The sequence below is a fragment of the Mobula hypostoma genome, chromosome 2 (assembly GCF_963921235.1).
Source record: "Mobula hypostoma chromosome 2, sMobHyp1.1, whole genome shotgun sequence".
NCBI classification, from domain to species: domain Eukaryota; kingdom Metazoa; phylum Chordata; class Chondrichthyes; order Myliobatiformes; family Myliobatidae; genus Mobula; species Mobula hypostoma.
The window spans coordinates 117,761,469-117,785,763 of NC_086098.1; the positions used below are offsets into that span (position 1 = coordinate 117,761,469).

General features: G+C 47.7%; 1 protein-coding gene across 4 annotated transcripts in view; it reads left to right on the plus strand.

Annotated features, from left to right (window-relative positions):
• nvl (nuclear VCP like) overlaps window positions 1-24,295 on the plus strand; it is a 162,123-nt gene that overhangs the window by 78,038 nt on the left and 59,790 nt on the right. For 3 of the 4 annotated variants that reach the window (XM_063040507.1, XM_063040508.1, XM_063040510.1), the window contains 3 exons: window positions 17,675-17,726; window positions 18,133-18,357; window positions 22,579-22,719. In XM_063040507.1, the coding sequence (XP_062896577.1) occupies window positions 17,675-17,726; window positions 18,133-18,357; window positions 22,579-22,719 (418 nt within the window). The remainder of the gene's footprint in view (window positions 1-17,674; window positions 17,727-18,132; window positions 18,358-22,578; window positions 22,720-24,295) is intronic. The other variant, XM_063040509.1, reaches the window with a different exon arrangement.

Here is a 24,295-nt window from a genome sequence, read left to right on the forward strand (position 1 = left end):
CCTGGGAGTGTGTGATGGGGGAATTCACTCTGTATCTGACCCTGGGAGTGTGTGATGGGAGATTCACTCTGTATCTCACCCTGGGAGTGTGTGATGGGGGATTCACTCTGTATCTGACCCTGGGAGTGTGTGATAGGGAATTCCTTCTGTCTGAGCCTGATAGTGTGTGATGTGGGAATTCACTCTGTATCTGACCCTGGGAGTGTGTGATGGGGGGGATTCACTCTGTATCTGACTCTGGGGGTTTGTGATGGGGAATTCACTCCGTGTCTGACCTGGGGGTGTGTGATGGGGAATTCACTCTGTATCTGACCCTAGGAGTGTGTGATGGGGAATTCACTCTGTATCTGACCCTGGGAGTGTGTGATGGGGGAATTCACTCTGTATCTGACCCTGGGAGTGTGTGATGGGGAATTCACTCTGTATCTGACCCTGGGAGTGTGTGATGGGGGAATTCACTCTGTGTCTGACCCTAGGAGTGTGTGATGGGGGAATTCACTCTGTGTCTGACGCTGGGAGTGTGTGATAGGGAATTCACTCTGTATCTGACCCTGGGAGTGTGTGATGGGGAATTCACTCTGTATCTGACCCTGGGAGTGTGTGATGGGGAATTCACTCTGTGTCTGACCCTGGGAGTGTGTGATGGGGGGATTCACTCTGTATCTGACCCTGGCAGTGTGTGATATGGGAATTCACTCTGTGTCTGACCCTGAGAGTGTGTGATGGGGAATTCACTCTGTGTCTGACCCTGGGAGTGTGTGATTGGGGGAATTCACTCTGTGTCTGACCCTGGGAGTGTGTGATGGGGAATTCACTCTGTGTCTGACCCTGGGAGTGTGTGATGGGGGAATTCACTCTGTATCTGACCCTAGGAGTGTGTGATAGGGGTAATTGACTCTGTCTGACCCTGTGAGTGTGTGATGGGGGGGATTCACTCTGTATCTCACCCTGGGAGTGTGTGATGGGGGAATTCACTCTGTGTCTGACCCTGGGAGTGTGTGATGGGGGATTCACTCTGTATCTGACCCTGGGTGTGTGTGATAGGGAATTCACTCTGTCTGACCCTGATCGTGTGTGATGTGGGAATTCACTCTGTATCTGACCCTGGGAGTGTGTGATGGGGGAATTCACTCTGTATCTGACCCTGGGAGTGTGTGATGGGGGAATTCAGTCTGTATCTGACCCTGGGAGTGTGTGATGGGGGAATTCACTCTGTATCTGACCCTGGGAGTGTGTGATGGGGGAATTCACTCTGTATCTGACCCTGGGAGTGTGTGATGGGGAATTCACTCTGTCTGACCCTGTGAGTGTGTGATGGGGGGGATTCACTCTGTATCTGACCCTAGGAGTGTGTGATGGGGAATTCACTCTGTATCTGACCCTGGGAGTGTGTGATGGGGGAATTCACTCTGTATCTGACCCTGGGAGTGTGTGCTGGGGGTAATTGACTCTGTCTGACCCTGTGAGTGTGTGATGGGGGGGATTCACTCTGTATCTGACGCTGGGAGTGTGTGATGGGGAATTCACTCTGTATCTGACCCTGCGAGTGTGTGATGGGGGAATGCACTCTGTATCTGACCCTGGGAGTGTGTGATGGGAGAATTCACTCTGTATCTGACCCTGGGAGTGTGTGATGGGTGAATTCACTCTGTATCTGACCCTGGGAGTGTGTGATGGGGGATTCACTCTGTATCTCACCCTGGGAGTGTGTGATAGGGAATTCACTCTGTCTGAGCCTGATAGTGTGTGATGTGGGAATTCACTCTGTATCTGACCCTGGTAGTGTGTGATGGGGGGGATTCACTCTGTATCTGACCCTGGGGGTTTGTGATGGGGAATTCACTCTGTGTCTGACCTGGGAGTGTGTGATGGGGAATTCACTCTGTATCTGACCCTGGGAGTGTGTGATGGGGGAATTCAGTCTGGATCTGACCCTGGGAGTGTGTGATGGGGAATTCACTCTGTATCTGACCCAGGGAGTGTGTGATGGGAATTCACTCTGTCTGACCCTGGGAGTGTGTGATGGGGAATTCACTCTCTCTGACCCTAGGAGTGTGTGATGGGGAATTCACTCTGTCTCACCCTGGGAGTGTGTGATGGGAGATTCACTCTGTATCTCACCCTGGGAGTGTGTGATGGGGGAATTCACTCTGTATCTGACCCTGGGAGTGTGTGATGGGGGATTCACTCTGTATCTCACCCTGGGAGTGTGTGATAGGGAATTCACTCTGTCTGACCCTGGGAGTGTGTGATGGGGGATTCACTCTGTATCTCACCCTGGGAGTGTGTGATGGGGAATTCACTCTGTATCTGACCCTGGGAGTGTGTGATGGGGGAATTCACTCTGTATCTGACCCTGGGAGTGTGTGATGGGGAATTCACTCTGTGTCTGACCCTGGGAGTGTGTGATGGGGGAATTCAGTCTGTATCTGACCCTGGGAGTGTGTGATGGGGGAATTCACTCTGTATCTGACCCTGGGAGTGTGTGATGGGGGGATTCACTCTGTATCTGACCCTGGGAGTGTGTGATGGGGAATTCACTCTGTATCTGACCCTGGGAGTGTGTGATGGGGGATATCAACTCTGTATCTGACCCTGGGAGTGTGTGATGGGGAATTCACTCTGTATCTGACCCTGGGAGTGTGTGATGGGGGAATTCACTCTGTATCTGACCCTGGGAGTGTGTGATGGGGAATTCACTCTGTATCTGACCCAGGGAGTGTGTGATGGGAATTCACTCTGTCTGACCCTGGGAGTGTGTGATGGGGAATTCACTCTGTCTGACCCTGGGAGTGTGTGATGGGGAATTCACTCTGTATCTGACCCTGGGAGTGTGTGATGGGGAATTCACTCTGTGTCTGACCCTGGGAGTGTGTGATGGGGGAATTCACTCTGTGTCTGACCCTGGGAGTGTGTGATGGGGGAATTCACTCTGTGTCTGACGCTGGGAGTGTGTGATGGGGAATTCACTCTGTATCTGACCCTGGGAGTGTGTGATGGGGAATTCACTGTGTATCTGACCCTGGGAGTGTGTGATGGGAGATTCACTCTGTATCTCACCCTGGGAGTGTGTGATGGGGGAATTCACTCTGTATCTGACCCTGGGAGTGTGTGATGGGGGAATTCACTCTGTGTCTGACCCTAGGAGTGTGTGATGGGGGAATTCACTCTGTGTCTGACGCTGGGAGTGTGTGATAGGGAATTCACTGTGTATCTGACCCTGGGAGTGTGTGATGGGGAATTCACTGTGTATCTGACCCTGGGAGTGTGTGATGGGGAATTCACTCTGTGTCTGACCCTGGGAGTGTGTGATGGGGGGGATTCACTCTGTATCTGACCCTGGCAGTGTGTGATAAGGGAATTCACTCTGTGTCTGACCCTGGGAGTGTGTGATGGGGAATTCACTCTGTGTCTGACCCTGGGAGTGTGTGATGGGGGAATTCACTCTGTATCTGACCCTGGGAGTGTGTGATGGGGGTAATTCACTCTGTGTCTGACCGTGGGAGTGTGTGATCGGGGGGATTCCCTCTGTATCTGACCCTAGGAGTGTGTGATGGGGAATTCACTGTGTATCTGACCCTGGGAGTGTGTGCTGGGGAATTCACTCTGTGTCTGACCCTGGGAGTGTGTGATGGGGGGGATTCACTCTGTATCTGACCCTGGCAGTGTGTGATATGGGAATTCACTCTGTGTCTGACCCTGGGAGTGTGTGATGGGGAATTCACTCTGTGTCTGTCCCTGGGAGTGTGTGATCGGGGGGATTCACTCTGTATCTGACCCTGGGAGTGTGTGATGGGGAATTCACTCTGTGTCTGACCGTGGGAGTGTGTGATGGGGGTGATTCCCTCTGTATCTGACCCTAGGAGTGTGTGATAGGGGTAATTGACTCTGTCTGACCCTGTGAGTGTGTGATGGGGGGGATTCACTCTGTATCTCACCCTGGAAGTGTGTGATGGGGGAATTCACTCTGTGTCTGACCGTGGGAGTGTGTGATGGGGGATTCACTCTGTATCTCACCCTGGGTGTGTGTGATAGGGAATTCACTCTGTCTGACCCTGATAGTGTGTGATGTGGGAATTCACTCTGTATCTGACCCTGGGAGTGTGTGATAGGGGGGATTCACCTCTGTATCTGACCCTGGGAGTGTGTGATGGGGGAATTCAGTCTGTATCTCACCCTGGGAGTGTGTGATGGGGGAATTCAGTCTGGATCTGACCCTGGGAGTGTGTGATGGGGAATTCACTCTGTATCTGACCCAGTGAGTGTGTGATGGGAATTCACTCTGTCTGACCCTGTGAGTGTGTGATGGGGGGGATTCACTCTGTATCTGACCCTAGGAGTGTGTGATGGAGAATTCACTCTGTATCTGACCCTGGGAGTGTGTGATGGGGGAATTCACTCTGTATCTGACCCTGGGAGTGTGTGCTGGGGGTAATTGACTCTGTCTGACCCTGTGAGTGTGTGATGGGGGGGGATTCACTCTGTATCTGACCCTAGGAGTGTGTGATGGGGAATTCACTCTGTATCTGACCCTGGGAGTTTGTGATGGGGGAATTCACTCTGTGTCTGACCCTACGAGTGTGTTTTTGGGGAATTCACTCTGTGTCTGACGCTGGGAGTGTGTGATGGGGAATTCACTCTGTATCTGACCCTGCGAGTGTGTGATGGGGGAATTCACTCTGTATCTGACCCTGGGAGTGTGTGATGGGAGATTCACTCTGTATCTCACCCTGGGAGTGTGTGATGGGGGAATTCACTCTGTATCTGACCATGGGAGTGTGTGATGGGGGATTCACTCTGTATCTCACCCTGGGAGTGTGTGATAGGGAATTCACTCTGTCTGAGCCTGATAGTGTGTGATGTGGGAATTCACTCTGTATCTGACCCTGGTAGTGTGTGATGGGGGGGATTCACTCTGTATCTGACCCTGGGGGTTTGTGATGGGGAATTCACTCTGTGTCTTACCCTGGGAGTGTGTGATGGGGAATTCACTCTGTATCTGACCCTGGGAGTGTGTGATGGGGGAATTCACTCTGTATCTGACCCTGGGAGTGTGTGATGGGGGATTCACTCTGTATCTCACCCTGGGAGTGTGTGATAGGGAATTCACTCTGTCTGACCCTGATAGTGTGTGATGTGGGAATTCACTCTGTATCTGACCCTGGGAGTGTGTGATGGGGAATTCACTCTGTATCTGACCCTGGGAGTGTGTGATGGGGGAATTCACTCTGTCTGACCCTGGGAGTTTGTGATGGGGAATTCACTCTGTGTCTGACCCTGGGAGTGTGTGATGGGGAATTCACTCTGTATCTGACCCTGGGAGTGTGTGATGGGGGAATTCACTCTGTGTCTGACCCTAGGAGTGTGTGATGGGGGAATTCACTCTGTGTCTGACGCTGGGAGTGTGTGATGGGGAATTCACTCTGTATCTGACCCTGGGAGTGTGTGATGGGGAATTCACTGTGTATCTGACCCTGGGAGTGTGTGATGGGAGATTCACTCTGTATCTCACCCTGGAAGTGTGTGATGGGGGAATTCACTCTGTATCTGACCCTGGGAGTGTGTGATGGGGGAATTCACTCTGTGTCTGACCCTAGGAGTGTGTGATGGGGGAATTCACTCTGTGTCTGACGCTGGGAGTGTGTGATGGGGAATTCACTCTGTATCTGACCCTGGGAGTGTGTGCTGGGGGTAATTGACTCTGTCTGACCCTGTGAGTGTGTGATGGGGGGAATTCACTCTGTATCTCACCCTGGGTGTGTGTGATAGGGAATTCACTCTGTCTGACCCTGATCGTGTGTGATGTGGGAATTCACTCTGTATCTGACCCTGGGAGTGTGTGATAGGGGGGATTCACTCTGTATCTGACCCTGGGAGTGTGTGATGGGGGAATTCAGTCTGTATCTCACCCTGGGAGTGTGTGATGGGGGAATTCAGTCTGGATCTGACCCTGGGAGTGTGTGATGGGGAATTCACTCTGTATCTGACCCAGTGAGTGTGTGATGGGAATTCACTCTGTCTGACCCTGTGAGTGTGTGATGGGGGGGATTCACTCTGTATCTGACCCTGGGAGTGTGTGCTGGGGGTAATTGACTCTGTCTGACCCTGTGAGTGTGTGATGTGGGAATTCACTCTGTATCTGACCCTGGTAGTGTGTGATGGGGGGGATTCACTCTGTGTCTGACCTGGGAGTGTGTGATGGGGAATTCACTCTGTATCTGACCCTGGGAGTGTGTGATGGGGGAATTCAGTCTGTATCTGACCCTGGGAGTGTGTGATGGGGGAATTCACTCTGTGTCTGACCCTGGGAGTGTGTGATGGGGAATTCACTCTGTATCTGACCCTGGGAGTGTGTGATGGGAATTCACTCTGTCTGACCCTGGGAGTGTGTGATGGGGAATTCACTCTGTATCTGACCCTAGGAGTGTGTGATGGGGAATTCACTCTGTCTCACCCTGGGAGTGTGTGATGGGAGATTCACTCTGTATCTGACCCTGGGAGTGTGTGATGGGGGAATTCACTCTGTATCTGACCCTGGGAGTGTGTGATGGGGGAATTCACTCTGTATCTGACCCTGGGAGTGTGTGATGGGGAATTCACTCTGTATCTGACCCTGGGAGTGTGTGATGGGAGATTCACTCTGTATCTCACCCTGGGAGTGTGTGATAGGGAATTCACTCTGTCTGACCCTGATAGTGTGTGATGTGGGAATTCACTCTGTATCTGACCCTGGGAGTGTGTGATGGGGAATTCACTCTGTATCTGACCCAGGGAGTGTGTGATGGGAATTCACTCTGTCTGACCCTGGGAGTGTGTGATGGGGAATTCACTCTGTATCTGACCCTGGGAGTGTGTGATGGGGAATTCACTCTGTATCTGACCCTGGGAGTGTGTGATGGGGGGATTCACTCTGTGTCTGACCTTGGAGTGTGTGATGGGGAATTCACTCTGTATCTGACCCTGGGAGTGTGTGATGGGGGAATTCAGTCTGTATCTGACCCTGGGAGTGTGTGATGGGGGAATTCACTCTGGATCTGACCCTGGGAGTGTGTGATGGGGAATTCACTCTGTATCTGACCCTGGGAGTGTGTGATGGGGGATTCACTCTGTATCTGACCCTGGGAGTGTGTGATGGGGAATTCACTCTGTATCTGACCCTGGGAGTTTGTGATGGGGAATTCACTCTGTGTCTGACCCTGGGAGTGTGTGATGGGGAATTCACTCTGTATCTGACCCTGGGAGTGTGTGATGGGGGAATTCACTCTGTATCTGACCCTGGGAGTGTGTGATGGGGAATTCACTCTGTATCTGACCCTGGGAGTGTGTGATGGGGAATTCACTCTGTATCTGACCCTGGGAGTGTGTGCTGGGGGTAATTGACTCTGTCTGACCCTGTGAGTGTGTGATGGGGGGGATTCACTCTGTATCTGACCCTAGGAGTGTGTGATGGGGAATTCACTCTGTATCTGACCCTGGGAGTGTGTGATGGGGGAATTCACTCTGTGTCTGACCCTAGGAGTGTGTGATGGGGGAATTCACTCTGTGTCTGACGCTGGGAGTGTGTGATGGGGGAATTCACTCTGTATCTGACCCTGGGAGTGTGTGATGGGGGAATTCACTCTGTATCTGACCCTGGGAGTGTGTGATGGGAGATTCACTCTGTATCTCACCCTGGGAGTGTGTGATGGGGGATTCACTCTGTATCTCACCCTGGGAGTGTGTGATAGGGAATTCCTTCTGTCTGAGCCTGATAGTGTGTGATGTGGGAATTCACTCTGTATCTGACCCTGGGAGTGTGTGATGGGGGGGATTCACTCTGTATCTGACCCTGGGGGTTTGTGATGGGGAATTCACTCTGTGTCTGACCTTGGAGTGTGTGATGGGGAATTCACTCTGTATCTGACCCTGGGAGTGTGTGATGGGGGAATTCAGTCTGTATCTGACCCTGGGAGTGTGTGATGGGGGAATTCAGTCTGGATCTGACGCTGGGAGTGTGTGAGGGGAATTCACTCTGTATCTGACCCTGGGAATGTGTGATGGGGGAATTCACTCTGTGTCTGACCCTAGGAGTGTGTGATGGGGGAATTCACTCTGTGTCTGACGCTGGGAGTGTGTGATAGGGAATTCACTGTGTATCTGACCCTGGGAGTGTGTGATGGGGAATTCACTGTGTATCTGACCCTGGGAGTGTGTGATGGGGAATTCACTCTGTGTCTGACCCTGGGAGTGTGTGATGGGGGGGATTCACTCTGTATCTGACCCTGGCAGTGTGTGATATGGGAATTCACTCTGTGTCTGACCCTGAGAGTGTGTGATGGGGAATTCACTCTGTGTCTGACCCTGGGAGTGTGTGATCGGGGGGATTCACTCTGTATCTGACCCTGGGAGTGTGTGATGGGGAATTCACTCTGTGTCTGACCGTGGGAGTGTGTGATGGGGGGGATTCCCTCTGTATCTGACCCTAGGAGTGTGTGATAGGGGTAATTGACTCTGTCTGACCCTGTGAGTGTGTGATGGGGGGGATTCACTCTGTATCTCACCCTGGAAGTGTGTGATGGGGGAATTCACTCTGTGTCTGACCGTGGGAGTGTGTGATGGGGGATTCACTCTGTATCTCACCCTGGGTGTGTGTGATAGGGAATTCACTCTGTCTGACCCTGATCGTGTGTGATGTGGGAATTCACTCTGTATCTGACCCTGGGAGTGTGTGATAGGGGGGATTCACTCTGTATCTGACCCTGGGAGTGTGTGATGGGGGAATTCAGTCTGTATCTCACCCTGGGAGTGTGTGATGGGGGAATTCAGTCTGGATCTGACCCTGGGAGTGTGTGATGGGGAATTCACTCTGTATCTGACCCAGTGAGTGTGTGATGGGAATTCACTCTGTCTGACCCTGTGAGTGTGTGATGGGGGGGATTCACTCTGTATCTGACCCTAGGAGTGTGTGATGGAGAATTCACTCTGTATCTGACCCTGGGAGTGTGTGATGGGGGAATTCACTCTGTATCTGACCCTGGGAGTGTGTGCTGGGGGTAATTGACTCTGTCTGACCCTGTGAGTGTGTGATGGGGGGGATTCACTCTGTATCTGACGCTGGGAGTGTGTGATGGGGAATTCACTCTGTATCTGACCCTGCGAGTGTGTGATGGGGGAATTCACTCTGTATCTGACCCTGGGAGTGTGTGATGGGAGATTCACTCTGTATCTCACCCTGGGAGTGTGTGATGGGGAATTCACTCTGTATCTGACCCTGGGAGTGTGTGATGGGGGATTCACTCTGTATCTCACCCTGGGAGTGTGTGATAGGGAATTCACTCTGTCTGAGCCTGATAGTGTGTGATGTGGGAATTCACTCTGTATCTGACCCTGGTAGTGTGTGATGGGGGGGATTCACTCTGTATCTGACCCTGGGGGTTTGTGATGGGGAATTCACTCTGTGTCTGACCTGGGAGTGTGTGATGGGGAATTCACTCTGTATCTGACCCTGGGAGTGTGTGATGGGGGAATTCAGTCTGGATCTGACCCTGGGAGTGTGTGATGGGGAATTCACTCTGTATCTGACCCAGGGAGTGTGTGATGGGAATTCACTCTGTCTGACCCTGGGAGTGTGTGATGGGGAATTCATTCTCTCTGACCCTAGGAGTGTGTGATGGGGAATTCACTCTGTCTCACCCTGGGAGTGTGTGATGGGAGATTCACTCTGTATCTCACCCTGGGAGTGTGTGATGGGGGAATTCACTCTGTATCTGACCCTGGGAGTGTGTGATGGGGGATTCACTCTGTATCTCACCCTGGGAGTGTGTGATAGGGAATTCACTCTGTCTGACCCTGGGAGTGTGTGATGGGGGATTCACTCTGTATCTCACCCTGGGAGTGTGTGATAGGGAATTCACTCTGTCTGACCCTGATAGTGTGTGATGTGGGAATTCACTCTGTATCTGACCCTGGGAGTGTGTGATGGGGAATTCACTCTGTATCTGACCCAGGGAGTGTGTAATGGGAATTCACTCTGTCTGACCCTGGGAGTGTGTGATGGGGAATTCATTCTGTCTGACCCTGGGAGTGTGTGATGGGGAATTCACTCTGTCTGACCCTGGGAGTGTGTGATGGGGGGATTCACTCTGTGTCTGACCCTGGGAGTGTGTGATGGGGGGATTCACTCTGTGTCTGACCCTAGGAGTGTGTGATGGGGGAATTCACTCTGTGTCTGACGCTGGGAGTGTGTGATAGGGAATTCACTGTGTATCTGACCCTGGGAGTGTGTGATGGGGAATTCACTGTGTATCTGACCCTGGGAGTGTGTGATGGGAGATTCACTCTGTATCTCACCCTGGAAGTGTGTGATGGGGGAATTCACTCTGTATCTGACCCTGGGAGTGTGTGATGGGGGAATTCACTCTGTGTCTGACCCTAGGAGTGTGTGATGGGGGAATTCACTCTGTGTCTGACGCTGGGAGTGTGTGATAGGGAATTCACTGTGTATCTGACCCTGGGAGTGTGTGATGGGGAATTCACTGTGTATCTGACCCTGGGAGTGTGTGATGGGGAATTCACTCTGTGTCTGACCCTGGGAGTGTGTGATGGGGGGGATTCACTCTGTATCTGACCCTGGCAGTGTGTGATAAGGGAATTCACTCTGTGTCTGACCCTGGGAGTGTGTGATGGGGAATTCACTCTGTGTCTGACCCTGGGAGTGTGTGATCGGGGGGATTCACTCTGTATCTGACCCTGGGAGTGTGTGATTGGAATTCACTCTGTGTCTGACCGTGGGAGTGTGTGATCGGGGGGATTCCCTCTGTATCTGACCCTAGGAGTGTGTGATGGGGAATTCACTGTGTATCTGACCCTGGGAGTGTGTGCTGGGGAATTCACTCTGTGTCTGACCCTGGGAGTGTGTGATGGGGGGGATTCACTCTGTATCTGACCCTGGCAGTGTGTGATATGGGAATTCACTCTGTGTCTGACCCTGGGAGTGTGTGATGGGGAATTCACTCTGTGTCTGTCCCTGGGAGTGTGTGATCGGGGGGATTCACTCTGTATCTGACCCTGGGAGTGTGTGATGGGGAATTCACTCTGTGTCTGACCCTGGGAGTGTGTGATGGGGGTGATTCCCTCTGTATCTGACCCTAGGAGTGTGTGATAGGGGTAATTGACTCTGTCTGACCCTGTGAGTGTGTGATGGGGGGGATTCACTCTGTATCTCACCCTGGAAGTGTGTGATGGGGGAATTCACTCTGTGTCTGACCGTGGGAGTGTGTGATGGGGGATTCACTCTGTATCTCACCCTGGGAGTGTGTGATAGGGAATTCACTCTGTCTGACCCTGGGAGTGTGTGATGTGGGAATTCACTCTGTCTCTGACCCTGGGAGTGTGTGATAGGGGGGATTCACTCTGTATCTGACCCTGGGAGTGTGTGATGGGGGAATTCAGTCTGTATCTCACCCTGGGAGTGTGTGATGGGGGAATTCAGTCTGGATCTGACCCTGGGAGTGTGTGATGGGGAATTCACTCTGTATCTGACCCAGGGAGTGTGTGATGGGAATTCACTCTGTCTGACCCTGTGAGTGTGTGATGGGGGGGATTCACTCTGTATCTGACCCTCGGAGTGTGTGATGGGGAATTCACTCTGTATCTGACCCTGGGAGTGTGTGATGGGGGAATTCACTCTGTATCTGACCCTGGGAGTGTGTGCTGGGGGTAATTGACTCTGTCTGACCCTGTGAGTGTGTGATGGGGGGGATTCACTCTGTATCTGACCCTAGGAGTGTGTGATGGGGAATTCACTCTGTATCTGACCCTGGGAGTGTGTGATGGGGGAATTCACTCTGTGTCTGACCCTACGAGTGTGTTTTTGGGGAATTCACTCTGTGTCTGACGCTGGGAGTGTGTGATGGGGAATTCACTCTGTATCTGACCCTGCGAGTGTGTGATGGGGGAATTCACTCTGTATCTGACCCTGGGAGTGTGTGATGGGAGATTCACTCTGTATCTCACCCTGGGAGTGTGTGATGGGGGAATTCACTCTGTATCTGACCCTGGGAGTGTGTGATGGGGGATTCACTCTGTATCTCACCCTGGGAGTGTATGATAGGGAATTCACTCTGTCTGACCCTGATAGTGTGTGATGTGGGAATTCACTCTGTATCTGACCCTGGGAGTGTGTGATGGGGGGATTCACTCTGTATCTGACCCTGGGGGTTTGTGATGGGGAATTCACTCTGTGTCTGACCTGGGAGTGTGTGATGGGGAATTCACTCTGTATCTGACCCTGGGAGTGTGTGATGGGGGAATTCACTCTGTGTCTGACCCTGGGAGTGTGTGATGGGGGATTCACTCTGTATCTGACCCTGGGAGTGTGTGATCGGGAATTCACTCTGTATCTGACCCTGGGAGTGTGTGATGTGGGAATTCACTCTGTATCTGACCCTGGGAGTGTGTGATGGGGAATTCACTCTGTATCTGACCCAGGGAGTGTGTGATGGGAATTCACTCTGTCTGACCCTGGGAGTGTGTGATGGGGAATTCACTTGTATCTGACCCTGGGAGTGTGTGATGGGGAATTCACTCTGTCTGACCCTGGGAGTGTGTGATGGGGGGATTCACTCTGTGTCTGACCCTAGGAGTGTGTGATGGGGGAATTCACTCTGTGTCTGACGCTGGGTGTGTGTGATAGGGAATTCACTGTGTATCTGACCCTGGGAGTGTGTGATGGGGAATTCACTCTGTATCTGACCCTGGGAGTGTGTGATGGGGGATTCACTCTGTATCTCACCCTGGGAGTGTGTGATGGGGGAATTCACTCTGTATCTGACCCTGGGAGTGTGTGATGGGGGAATTCACTCTGTGTCTGACCCTAGGAGTGTGTGATGGGGGAATTCACTCTGTGTCTGACGCTGGGAGTGTGTGATGGGGAATTCACTCTGTATCTGACCCTGGGAGTGTGTGATGGGGGTAATTCACTCTGTCTGACCCTGTGAGTGTGTGATGGGGGGAATTCACTCTGTATCTGACCCTGGGTGTGTGTGATAGGGAATTCACTCTGTCTGACCCTGATCGTGTGTGATGTGGGAATTCACTCTGTATCTGACCCTGGGAGTGTGTGATAGGGGGGATTCACTCTGTATCTGACCCTGGGAGTGTGTGATGGGGGAATTCAGTCTGTATCTCACCCTGGGAGTGTGTGATGGGGGAATTCAGTCTGGATCTGACCCTGGGAGTGTGTGATGGGGAATTCACTCTGTATCTGACCCTGGGAGTGTGTGATGGGGAAGTCACTCTGTCTGACCCTGGGAGTGTGTGATGGGGGAATTCACTCTGTATCTGACCCTGGGAGTGTGTGATGGGGGTAATTCACTCTGTATCTGACCCTGTGAGTGTGTGATGGGGGAATTCACTCTGTATCTGACCCTGGTAGTGTGTGATGGGGGGGATTCACTCTGTGTCTGACCTGGGAGTGTGTGATGGGGAATTCACTCTGTATCTGACCCTGGGAGTGTGTGATGGGGGAATTCAGTCTGTATCTGACCCTGGGAGTGTGTGATGGGGGAATTCACTCTGTGTCTGACGCTGGGAGTGTGTGATAGGGAATTCACTCTGTATCTGACCCTGGGAGTGTGTGATGGGGGAATTCACTCTGTATCTGACCCTGGGAGTGTGTGATGGGAGATTCACTCTGTATCTCACCCTGGGAGTGTGTGATGGGGGAATTCACTCTGTATCTGACCCTGGGAGTGTGTGATGGGGGAATTCACTCTGTGTCTGACCCTAGGAGTGTGTGATGGGGGAATTCACTCTGTGTCTGACGCTGGGAGTGTGTGATAGGGAATTCACTCTGTATCTGACCCTGGGAGTGTGTGATGGGGAATTCACTCTGTATCTGACCCTGGGAGTGTGTGATGGGGAATTCACTCTGTGTCTGACCCTGGGAGTGTGTGATGGGGGGATTCACTCTGTATCTGACCCTGGGAGTGTGTGATGGGGAATTCACTCTGTGTCTGACCCTGGGAGTGTGTGATGGGGAATTCACTCTGTGTCTGACCCTGGGAGTGTGTGATGGGGGAATTCACTCTGTATCTGACCCTGGGAGTGTGTGATGGGGGAATTCACTCTGTGTCTGACCCTGGGAGTGTGTGATGGGGGAATTCACTCTGTATCTGACCCTGGGAGTGTGTGATGGGGAATTCACTCTGTATCTGACCCTGGGAGTGTGTGATGGGGAATTCACTCTGTGTCTGACCCTGGGAGTGTGTGATGGGGGGGATTCACTCTGTATCTGACCCTGGCAGTGTGTGATATGGGAATTCACTCTGTGTCTGACCCTGGGAGTGTGTGATGGGGAATTCACTCTGTGTCTGACCCTGGGAGTGTGTGATTGGGGGAATTCACTCTGTGTCTGACCCTGGGAGTGTGTGATGGGGAATTCTCTCTGTGTCTGACCCTGGGAGTGTGTGATGGGGAATTCACTCTGTATCTGACCCTGGGAGTGTGTGATGGGGGTAATTGACTCTGTCTGACCCTGTGAGTGTGTGATGGGGGGGATTCACTCTGTATCTCACCCTGGGAGTGTGTGATGGGGGAATTCACTCTGTGTCTGACCCTGGGAGTGTGTGATGGGGGATTCACTCTGTATCTGACCCTGGGAGTGTGTGATAGGGAATTCACTCTGTCTGACCCTGCTAGTGTGTGATGTGGGAATTCACTCTGTATCTGACCCTGGGAGTGTGTGATAGGGGGGATTCACTCTGTATCTGACCCTGGGAGTGTGTGATGGGGGAATTCAGTCTGTATCTCACCCTGGGAGTGTGTGATGGGGGAATTCAGTCTGGATCTGACCCTGGGAGTGTGTGATGGGGAATTCACTCTGTATCTGACCCAGGGAGTGTGTGATGGGAATTCACTCTGTCTGACCCTGTGAGTGTGTGATGGGGGGGATTCACTCTGTATCTGACCCTAGGAGTGTGTGATGGGGAATTCACTCTGTATCTGACCCTGGGAGTTTGTGATGGGGGAATTCACTCTGTATCTGACCCTGGGAGTGTGTGCTGGGGGTAATTGACTCTGTCTGACCCTGTGAGTGTGTGATGGGGGGGATTCACTCTGTATCTGACCCTAGGAGTGTGTGATGGGGAATTCACTCTGTATCTGACCCTGGGAGTTTGTGATGGGGGAATTCACTCTGTGTCTGACCCTACGAGTGTGTTTTGGGGGAATTCACTCTGTGTCTGACGCTGGGAGTGTGTGATGGGGAATTCACTCTGTATCTGACCCTGGGAGTGTGTGATGGGGGAATTCACTCTGTATCTGACCCTGGGAGTGTGTGATGGGAGATTCACTCTGTATCTCACCCTGGGAGTGTGTGATGGGGGAATTCACTCTGTATCTGACCCTGGGAGTGTGTGATGGGGGATTCACTCTGTATCTCACCCTGGGAGTGTGTGATAGGGAATTCACTCTGTCTCTGACCCTGATCGTGTGTGATGTGGGAATTCACTCTGTATCTGACCCTGGGAGTGTGTGATGGGGGGATTCACTCTGTATCTGACCCTGGGGGTTTGTGATGGGGAATTCACTCCGTGTCTGACCTGGGGGTGTGTGATGGGGAATTCACTCTGTATCTGACCCTGGGAGTGTGTGATGGGGGAATTCACTCTGTATCTGACCCTGGGAGTGTGTGATGGGGGAATTCACTCTGTGTCTGACCCTGGGAGTGTGTGATAGGGAATTCACTGTGTATCTGACCCTGGGAGTGTGTGATGGGGGAATTCACTCTGTATCTGACCCTGGGAGTGTGTGATGGGGAATTCACTCTGTATCTGACCCTGGGAGTGTGTGATGGGGAATTCACTCTGTATCTGACCCTGGGAGTGTGTGATGGGGAATTCACTCTGTATCTGACCCTGGGAGTGTGTGATGGGGAATTCACTCTGTATCTGACCCTGGGAGTGTGTGATGGGGGAATTCACTCTGTGTCTGACCCTGGGAGTGTGTGATGGGGGAATTCACTCTGTGTCTGACCCTGGGAGTGTGTGATGGGGAATTCACTCTGTATCTGACCCTGGGAGTGTGTGATGGGGAATTCACTCTGTATCTGACCCTGGGAGTGTGTGATGGGAGATTCACTCTGTATCTCACCCTGGGAGTGTGTGATGGGGGAATTCACTCTGTATCTGACCCTGGGAGTGTGTGATGGGGGAATTCACTCTGTGTCTGACCCTAGGAGTGTGTGATGGGGGAATTCACTCTGTGTCTGACCCTGGGAGTGTGTGATGGGGAATTCACTCTGTATCTGACCCTGGGAGTGTGTGCTGGGGGTAATTGACTCTGTCTGACCCTGTGAGTGTGTGATGGGGGGAATTCACTCTGTATCTCACCCTGGGTGTGTGTGATAGGGAATTCACTCTGTCTGACCCTGATCGTGTGTGATGTGGGAATTCACTCTGTATCTGACCCTGGGAGTGTGTGATAGGGGGGATTCACTCTGTATCTGACCCTGGGAGTGTGTGATGGGGGAATTCAGTCTGTATCTCACCCTGGGAGTGTGTGATGGGGGAATTCAGTCTGGATCTGACCCTGGGAGTGTGTGATGGGGAATTCACTCTGTATCTGACCCTGGGAGTGTGTGATGGGGGAATTCACTCTGTCTGACCCTGTGAGTGTGTGATGGGGGGGATTCACTCTGTATCTGACCCTGGGAGTGTGTGCTGGGGGTAATTGACTCTGTCTGACCCTGTGAGTGTGTGATGTGGGAATTCACTCTGTATCTGACCCTGGTAGTGTGTGATGGGGGGGATTCACTCTGTGTCTGACCTGGGAGTGTGTGATGGGGAATTCACTCTGTATCTGACCCTGGGAGTGTGTGATGGGGGAATTCAGTCTGTATCTGACCCTGGGAGTGTGTGATGGGGGAATTCAGTCTGGATCTGACCCTGGGAGTGTGTGATGGGGAATTCACTCTGTATCTGACCCAGGGAGTGTGTGATGGGAATTCACTCTGTCTGACCCTGGGAGTGTGTGATGGGGAATTCACTCTCTCTGACCCTAGGAGTGTGTGATGGGGAATTCACTCTGTCTCACCCTGGGAGTGTGTGATGGGAGATTCACTCTGTATCTCACCCTGGGAGTGTGTGATGGGGGAATTCACTCTGTATCTGACCCTGGGAGTGTGTGATGGGGGATTCACTCTGTATCTCACCCTGGGAGTGTGTGATAGGGAATTCACTCTGTATCTGACCCTGGGAGTGTGTGATGGGGGAATTCACTCTGTATCTGACCCTGGGAGTGTGTGATAGGGAATTCACTCTGTCTGACCCTGATAGTGTGTGATGTGGGAATTCACTCTGTATCTGACCCTGGGAGTGTGTGATGGGGAATTCACTCTGTATCTGACCCAGGGAGTGTGTAATGGGAATTCACTCTGTATCTGACCCTGGGAGTGTGTGATGGGGACTTCACTCTGTATCTGACCCTGGGAGTGTGTGATGGGGAATTCACTCTGTCTGACCCTGGGAGTGTGTGATGGGGGGATTCACTCTGTGTCTGACCCTGGGAGTGTGTGATGGGGGGATTCACTCTGTGTCTGACCCTGGGAGTGTGTGGTGGGGGTTTCATTCTGTGACTGACTCATCGTGTCTCTGTACTGAAATCTCCTTTGTCATTTCTGACTTTCATTCCACAGGTCAGAGGTGATCATTGACTCATCGGACAGTGAGAGTTTTCCAGAATACCCGGTAATTGGAGGTGGTTGAAGTTCCTTATGTGGTTTGTGGATGAGTGTTTGCTGTGGTCATTTCATGATGCCGACCCTGTCTGAATGTTGTGCACTTGACTTGCAGTGTTTCTGGTGTGGAAAAGTTGGGGGGAGATTTATGTGTGAGTGTGTGTGGCGGGTTCTCTGTGTGCGGCAAAGTGAGGAGGTGGGTTGTGTGTGTGTTTGATGAGATGAGGTGCAGTTGTATTGGCCGCGTGGTAACGGGGAGAAATTCCCCCTCCATATCTATCTATCTCTCTCCTCCTCCCTCTCTCCCCCTCTGTCTCCCTCTCTTTCTCCTTTCCCGGTTCTGCCTCTCCCTCTCCAGTTCTCCCTGTCTCTCTCCTTCCCCACCGCCCTGTTATCAGAGTCTCTCTGCTCCACAGAAGACAAACGACATGAACACGTCCCTGCTGAGCCTTTACCGGAAGACAGACGGGGATCACAGTCCTGCTTCGATAAGCAACAGCACGTTGGGGCGTTCAGCTGCACCGGCAACTGGATGGTTGCGAAGGACCTTGGGTGACACAGAGATCTCCCCAGGGGGCTGGTTCATCGACCGAACACCAGGGAGAGTTTCCACCCATGGGGAGACTCAGTACAGCCTGCAGGTATCGTGGCTGTCTGTGTGTGTTTGGCTGGGCAACTGAGTCAAGGCTGTTCTCTGCTCCTTGTTCTTACCCTCCATCTCGAGAATTTCTCACCCTCCTGGGTTCTGCAGCTGGGCTGCACCCCAACTCTTTCTTTTCAAATCTTTTTATTGTCATACAGAAAAAATAACATGAGTACATTGAAGTAACAACACTTACAATGTCTCAAAAAAGTCATTATCTTAAAGATTGAAAAAGAATTTTGTGATAACAAAAAAAACCTACTAAGCAGAAAAGTGAGAAAAGTAAAGAACCCATTAAGTGTACAACCCTGGAGTCGTGCGTCATACAAAAAGCTTCTAAAAATAAACATCAGATCGCCAGCAAGAAATGAAAATATACTAAAAAATTTACAATTAGATCGTGGAAAAATTATATCAATTAGCTCAAATGATAATAACGAGCAAATGAGCCCCACCTTTTCTCAAAATCAAATAAGGGTTCAAAGGTTCGACTTCTAATTTTCTCCAAACTAAGACATAGCATCACTTGAGAGAACCATTGTGACAAAGTGGGAGCTGATGTATCCTTCCACTTCAACAAAATGGCCCTCCTAGCTATCAATGTAACAAATGCAATAACATGTTGGTCAGACACAGAAATACCATGAATATTTTGAAGAACTATTCCAAAAAACACAGTTAATCTATTAGGTTGTAAATTAATTTTAAGTGCTTTAGAAATTGTTGAGAAAACCGACTTCCAGAACTGTTCCAATATAGAACAAGACCAAAACATATGTATCAGTGTAGCTATCTCAGTTTTACATCTATCACAATAACTATCAACATTAGAAAAGATTTTAGAAAGTCTCTCCTTCGTCAAATGATAACAATGTACAATTTTAAATTGAATCAATGAATGGCTCGCACAAATTGAAGAAGAGTTAACCAACTTCAAAATTCGCATTCAATCCTCCGTCATAAAAGTCAAATTAAGTTCCTTTTCCCAATCCTGTTTAATCTTAGATAAAGGACGCTTATCACATTGTAATAATAAATTATAAATTCTTCCAATAGAACCCTGGATCGAAGGATTCATACTCATAATAGTATCTTAACAGGTCAGCCTCCAATATGTAAGGAAAATTACTTTAATATTTTTGTAAAAAATGTTTAACTTGAAGGTATTGCAGAAAGTGTGAGTATGAAAGAGAATATTTATCAGTTAATTGTTCAAAAGACATCAATCTATCTTCTTTAAATAAATCCAAAAAAAATTAATACCTTTATTTTTCCAAAGTAAAAAAATTGGATCACTCAAAGAAGGCTTAAAAAAGTAATTTCGATAAATTAAACTACAAAGTTTAAATTTTTTAAGATTAAAAAAATTGTGGAACTGGAGCCAAATTTGTAAAGAATACTTAATCACAGGATATAGGTTTAAATTAACAACTTTAACTAATTGCATAGGTAAAGCAGCTCCCAATAACGAGGTTAAATAAAACTGTTTTACAACTTTCAGTTCCAGGTCTACCCAAATCGGCTGATCACTCTTATCAACCCAGTATAACCAAAAAGACATGTATCGCACAATAATACATTCTTAGATTAGGCAAAGCAAGACCTCCATCCTTTTTCAATTTTTGTAAGTGACATTTACTGATTCTTGGTCTTTTATTATTCCAAATAAAAGATAAAACAATAGAATCAATCCGATCAAAAAACTTCCTCGTCAAAAAACAGGAATATTCTGAAATAAATATAAAAATTTTGGTAAAATCATCATTTTAACTATATGAATACGACCAACAAGTGAAAATGTAAGTGGACTCCATCTACTAAATAAATACTTCATAGAGTCTACTAAAGGAACGAAATTGGCTTTATAAAGATCCTTATTTTTTTTAGTAATTATAATACCTAAATATCTAAAGGAGTCTGTGACTTTAAAAGGAGTATTATCATATATAGAGACAGAATCATTTAAAGGAAACAATTCACTTTTACTAAAATGTATTTTATATCCTGAAAAACCTCCGAATTCATTAAATAATTTTAGCAAGGCAGGAATAGATTCGTCAGGGTTAGATATATAAACCAATAAATCGTCAGCGTAAAGAGAGATCTTATGCATGGTCTCATTCACAAAAATCCCATGGATATTTTTAGCCTCACGAAGAGCAATAGCAAGGGGTTCTAATATTAAATTAAACACCAAAGGACTTAATGGACAGCCTTGCCTTGTCCCCCATGAAAGCTGTAAAAAAGGAGACCTACATTTGTTAGTGACAACAGTAGCAATTGGGGCTTTATATATCATTTTAATCCAATTATTAAAATTAGCACCAAAGCCAAATTTCTCTAAAACATTGAATAAATATTTCCATTTGTCTCGATCGAACACTTTTTCAGCATCCAAAGATACAACACATGGTGGAGTTTTAAAAGAGGACGAATATATAATGTTAAATAATCTCTGAACATTTGAAAAAGAATAGTGACCCTTTATAAAGCCTGTTTGATCTTTAAAAATAATTTTACCCAAAATTTTCTCCAACCGAATGTCCATTATCTTTGACAGAATCTTAGCGTCGACATTCAGTAATGAAATAAGTCTATATGAAGCACAGTCAGTGGGATCTTTATCTTTTTTAGGAATTAAAGAAATAGAAGCCTCATAAAAAGTAGAGGGTAAGTCACCTTTCACAAAAGAATCCTTAAGCATTTCCAACATATACGGAGGAAGCAACTTTCCAAATTTTTTATAAAATTCTACAGGATAGCCATCAAGTCCCGGGGACTTAACAGATTTCATTGAAAAAAATAGCTTTATGAATTTCGGCTTCAGTGATTTGAGCATCAAGAGTTTTTTTAATCCTCAGCCGAGATTTTAGGATAAACAATCTTTCGTAAAAAAGCATTCACTTCAGAGGAATCTAACAGACATTGAGATTTATAAAGTTCAGCATAAAAATCTTGAAAAATCGTATTAATTTCTTCATATTCCTGAGCCAAGGTACCATCTTTCCTACGAATTTTCATGATTTGCCTTTTGGCTGCGGCCAGTTTTAATTGCGATACAAGCAGTTTATTATTTTTATCTCCAAACATATAAAATTGGCTCTTTAACTTAAGCAAATGTCCTTCAATGGGATGAGTTAATAACAGGTTATATTGTGATTGAAGTTCCACCCTTTGTTCAAATAAATCAGTATTGGGGGAAATTGCATAGATATTACTAAATCTTTAATTTGTTTTGAAATTCTATCCAATTCTGCTTTAGTCTGTTTTTTAAGTTTAGCTGAATAAGAAATAATCTGACCACGTAAAAATACTTTAAATGTATCCCATATAATTAATTTAGACATACCCTCTATATCATTAAAAAGAAAAAATTCTTTTATCTGGGTTTCAATGGAAGTGACAAAGTCAGAGTTTTGCAATAATGTCTGAGACATGCGCCAAGGTGGGCGGGCAAGAATGACATCATCAAATTCAAAAGACAAACTCAGAGGCGCATGATCAGATATAGCAATAGCGTCATATTTGCAGGTTTTAACACTAGGCAAGAAGCAGGATCGATTATAATATAATCGATCCTTGAATATTTTTTATAAACATGTGAGAAGAAATAATATTCTCTATTATCGGGATGGAGATACCTCCACAAATCAATCAACCCAAAATCAATCAAAAAGGAATTAATAAATGACGCAGATCGATTTGGAAGTCGCTGATTGGTTGAGCTCTTATCAGTCATAGGATTTAAGCAGCAGTTAATATCCCCGCCCATTATCAGCATATATTCATTTAAATCAGGCGGTAAAGCAAATATCTTTTTTAAAAAAGAAGGATCATCTAAGTTAGGACCATACAAATTGACCAAAACAACTTTTCTGTTACAGATCGTTCCTTTAACAATTAAAATTCTACCATTAGAATCTGATTCAATATCCTCTTGAATAAATATATTAGGTTTAATAAAAATAGACACACCTTTTGTTTTACTCTGAGAAGCAGAGTGGAATTGCAAACCATTCCACCATCCAAAAAATCTATTCTGATCTCCCGCTCTGATATGTGTCTCGTGAGCAAAAATTATATCAGTTTGGAATCGGTTAATAATTTTAAAAGTCTTTTTTCGTTTAATAGGATGATTCCAACCACGTACATTCCAACTTATTATATTAATCCATTTAAATACCATCATATAATTTTATTCTACTTTATACATGTGCAGAGCATATACCAATATGGGATGATCAAAAATGGCAGTGATGAAGAATACAACCACATAAAAAACACGCATGCTCCGGAACCACCCAATGGGAAAAAACTCCTAACTCTAAACCATCCACCCACACCCGGGAGCCCGAAAAAGGCAAGCGATAGAGTTCAAAGCGACTGACCGCTCTGTCTGTGTTTTCTTTCCCTCCCCCCAGTTAGTAAAAAAGTAGAGTGACCCTGTAAAAAAAACAATAAAGTCTCAGCAAAAAAAGGTTTTTACATTCCATCAACTAATAAACAAGGAAGAACCAAAATAATGTTATCTCTTAGAGAGAGAAACCAGCGCCATCTTTAAGTTTAATATTAATTCCCTAAAAAAAGCTTTAAATTCAATTATAAAATGGTATAATAAAATAGAAAAAATATATAAAAAGCCGTATTAGTAGGAAAAAACTATCAATTAGCTGATTAAAAAAAGAAACAAACCAAGTATTAAATTAAAGGAACAAATCCCCTTATCTTCTTCTCTCAGTCGAATGTTCAGATGATCATTTAGACAGTCAAACTTGAGCCATAAATCTTTCCAAAGGAAAACCAACAATAATGAACAACTCTCCTTGTCTCCCTTAATTAGTCTCTCAATGAAATATACAAATGACCTTCATAAATCTTCTTTCCAAAATGCGAATAATATACAGATAGCCAAACAGCCTTTCAGATAGTTCATTCAGCAGCGGCGTCAGTAACAGTGGCGGGTATAGCCTGAACAAAGTCCAGTGCAGCTTTTGGATCAAAAAAAAGTACGAGGAGGAGAATTAGCAGGAAAAACTTTAATTCTTGTTGGATACCTCAGAGAGGTAAAGAGTTTTTTTTTATCATATGCTTGTTTCATTACCAGGGCAAATTTTGATCTTTGTTCCATTATCTCTCTTGGATAATCTTCGTAGAAGCGGAGCTCAGATTCCATAAATCTAAATACTCTGTTTTCTTGCCTGTTGCATTATTTGATCTTTAATTTTAAAGTGATGAAAGCAAACCAGAACAGATCTTGGTTTACCAGAATCCTTCGATTTCGAGATAAACGCCCTGTGTGCCCTTTCTACAGTAGGCGGCTTTGATAGAATGGCAGGAAATAAAGTGTGGAAAAGCTTTCCAAAGTAAGCAGTTAAATCTCCATCTTTGGCTCCTTCTTGCAGCCCAACAATTCGTATATTCTTTCGTCGGACCTAGTTTCCAGGTCTGTAATCTTATTTTGATATCTTTCCAAACGCGTTGTAGCTTCAAACAACTTTTGCTTAGTTACCTTCAATTCCTCTTCATGTGTAATAACTTGAGTTTCCAGGTCTTTAAGTTTTCCCAGAAATGACTTCATTTCATTACTATTCTTTTCCAGTTGGTCTTTAATTGACCCATTCTGATCCTTAATTGAATTCAGTGTCCGAACGATATCTTCAGCCCACGATGGCATTTCATCAGATCTTTCCTTTTGCACCTTTCCTTTCCCATCACCTTTATCACTAGGTTCAGGTAAATTCATCCCACTTCTTGTAGACATAGACATATTGTTCCCCCTCAAGAATCAGCAAGTAAAAATTTTAAATTCAAAGTTTAAACCAGGGAGAGAGAAAGAAAACTAAGAGCAGCACAAAAATACTGCTGCTCCATTTGCAGACAGGGGCGGTCCTCCCTCTGTTCCCTACTCATCCCTTCCTCTCACCACATCCATCAGC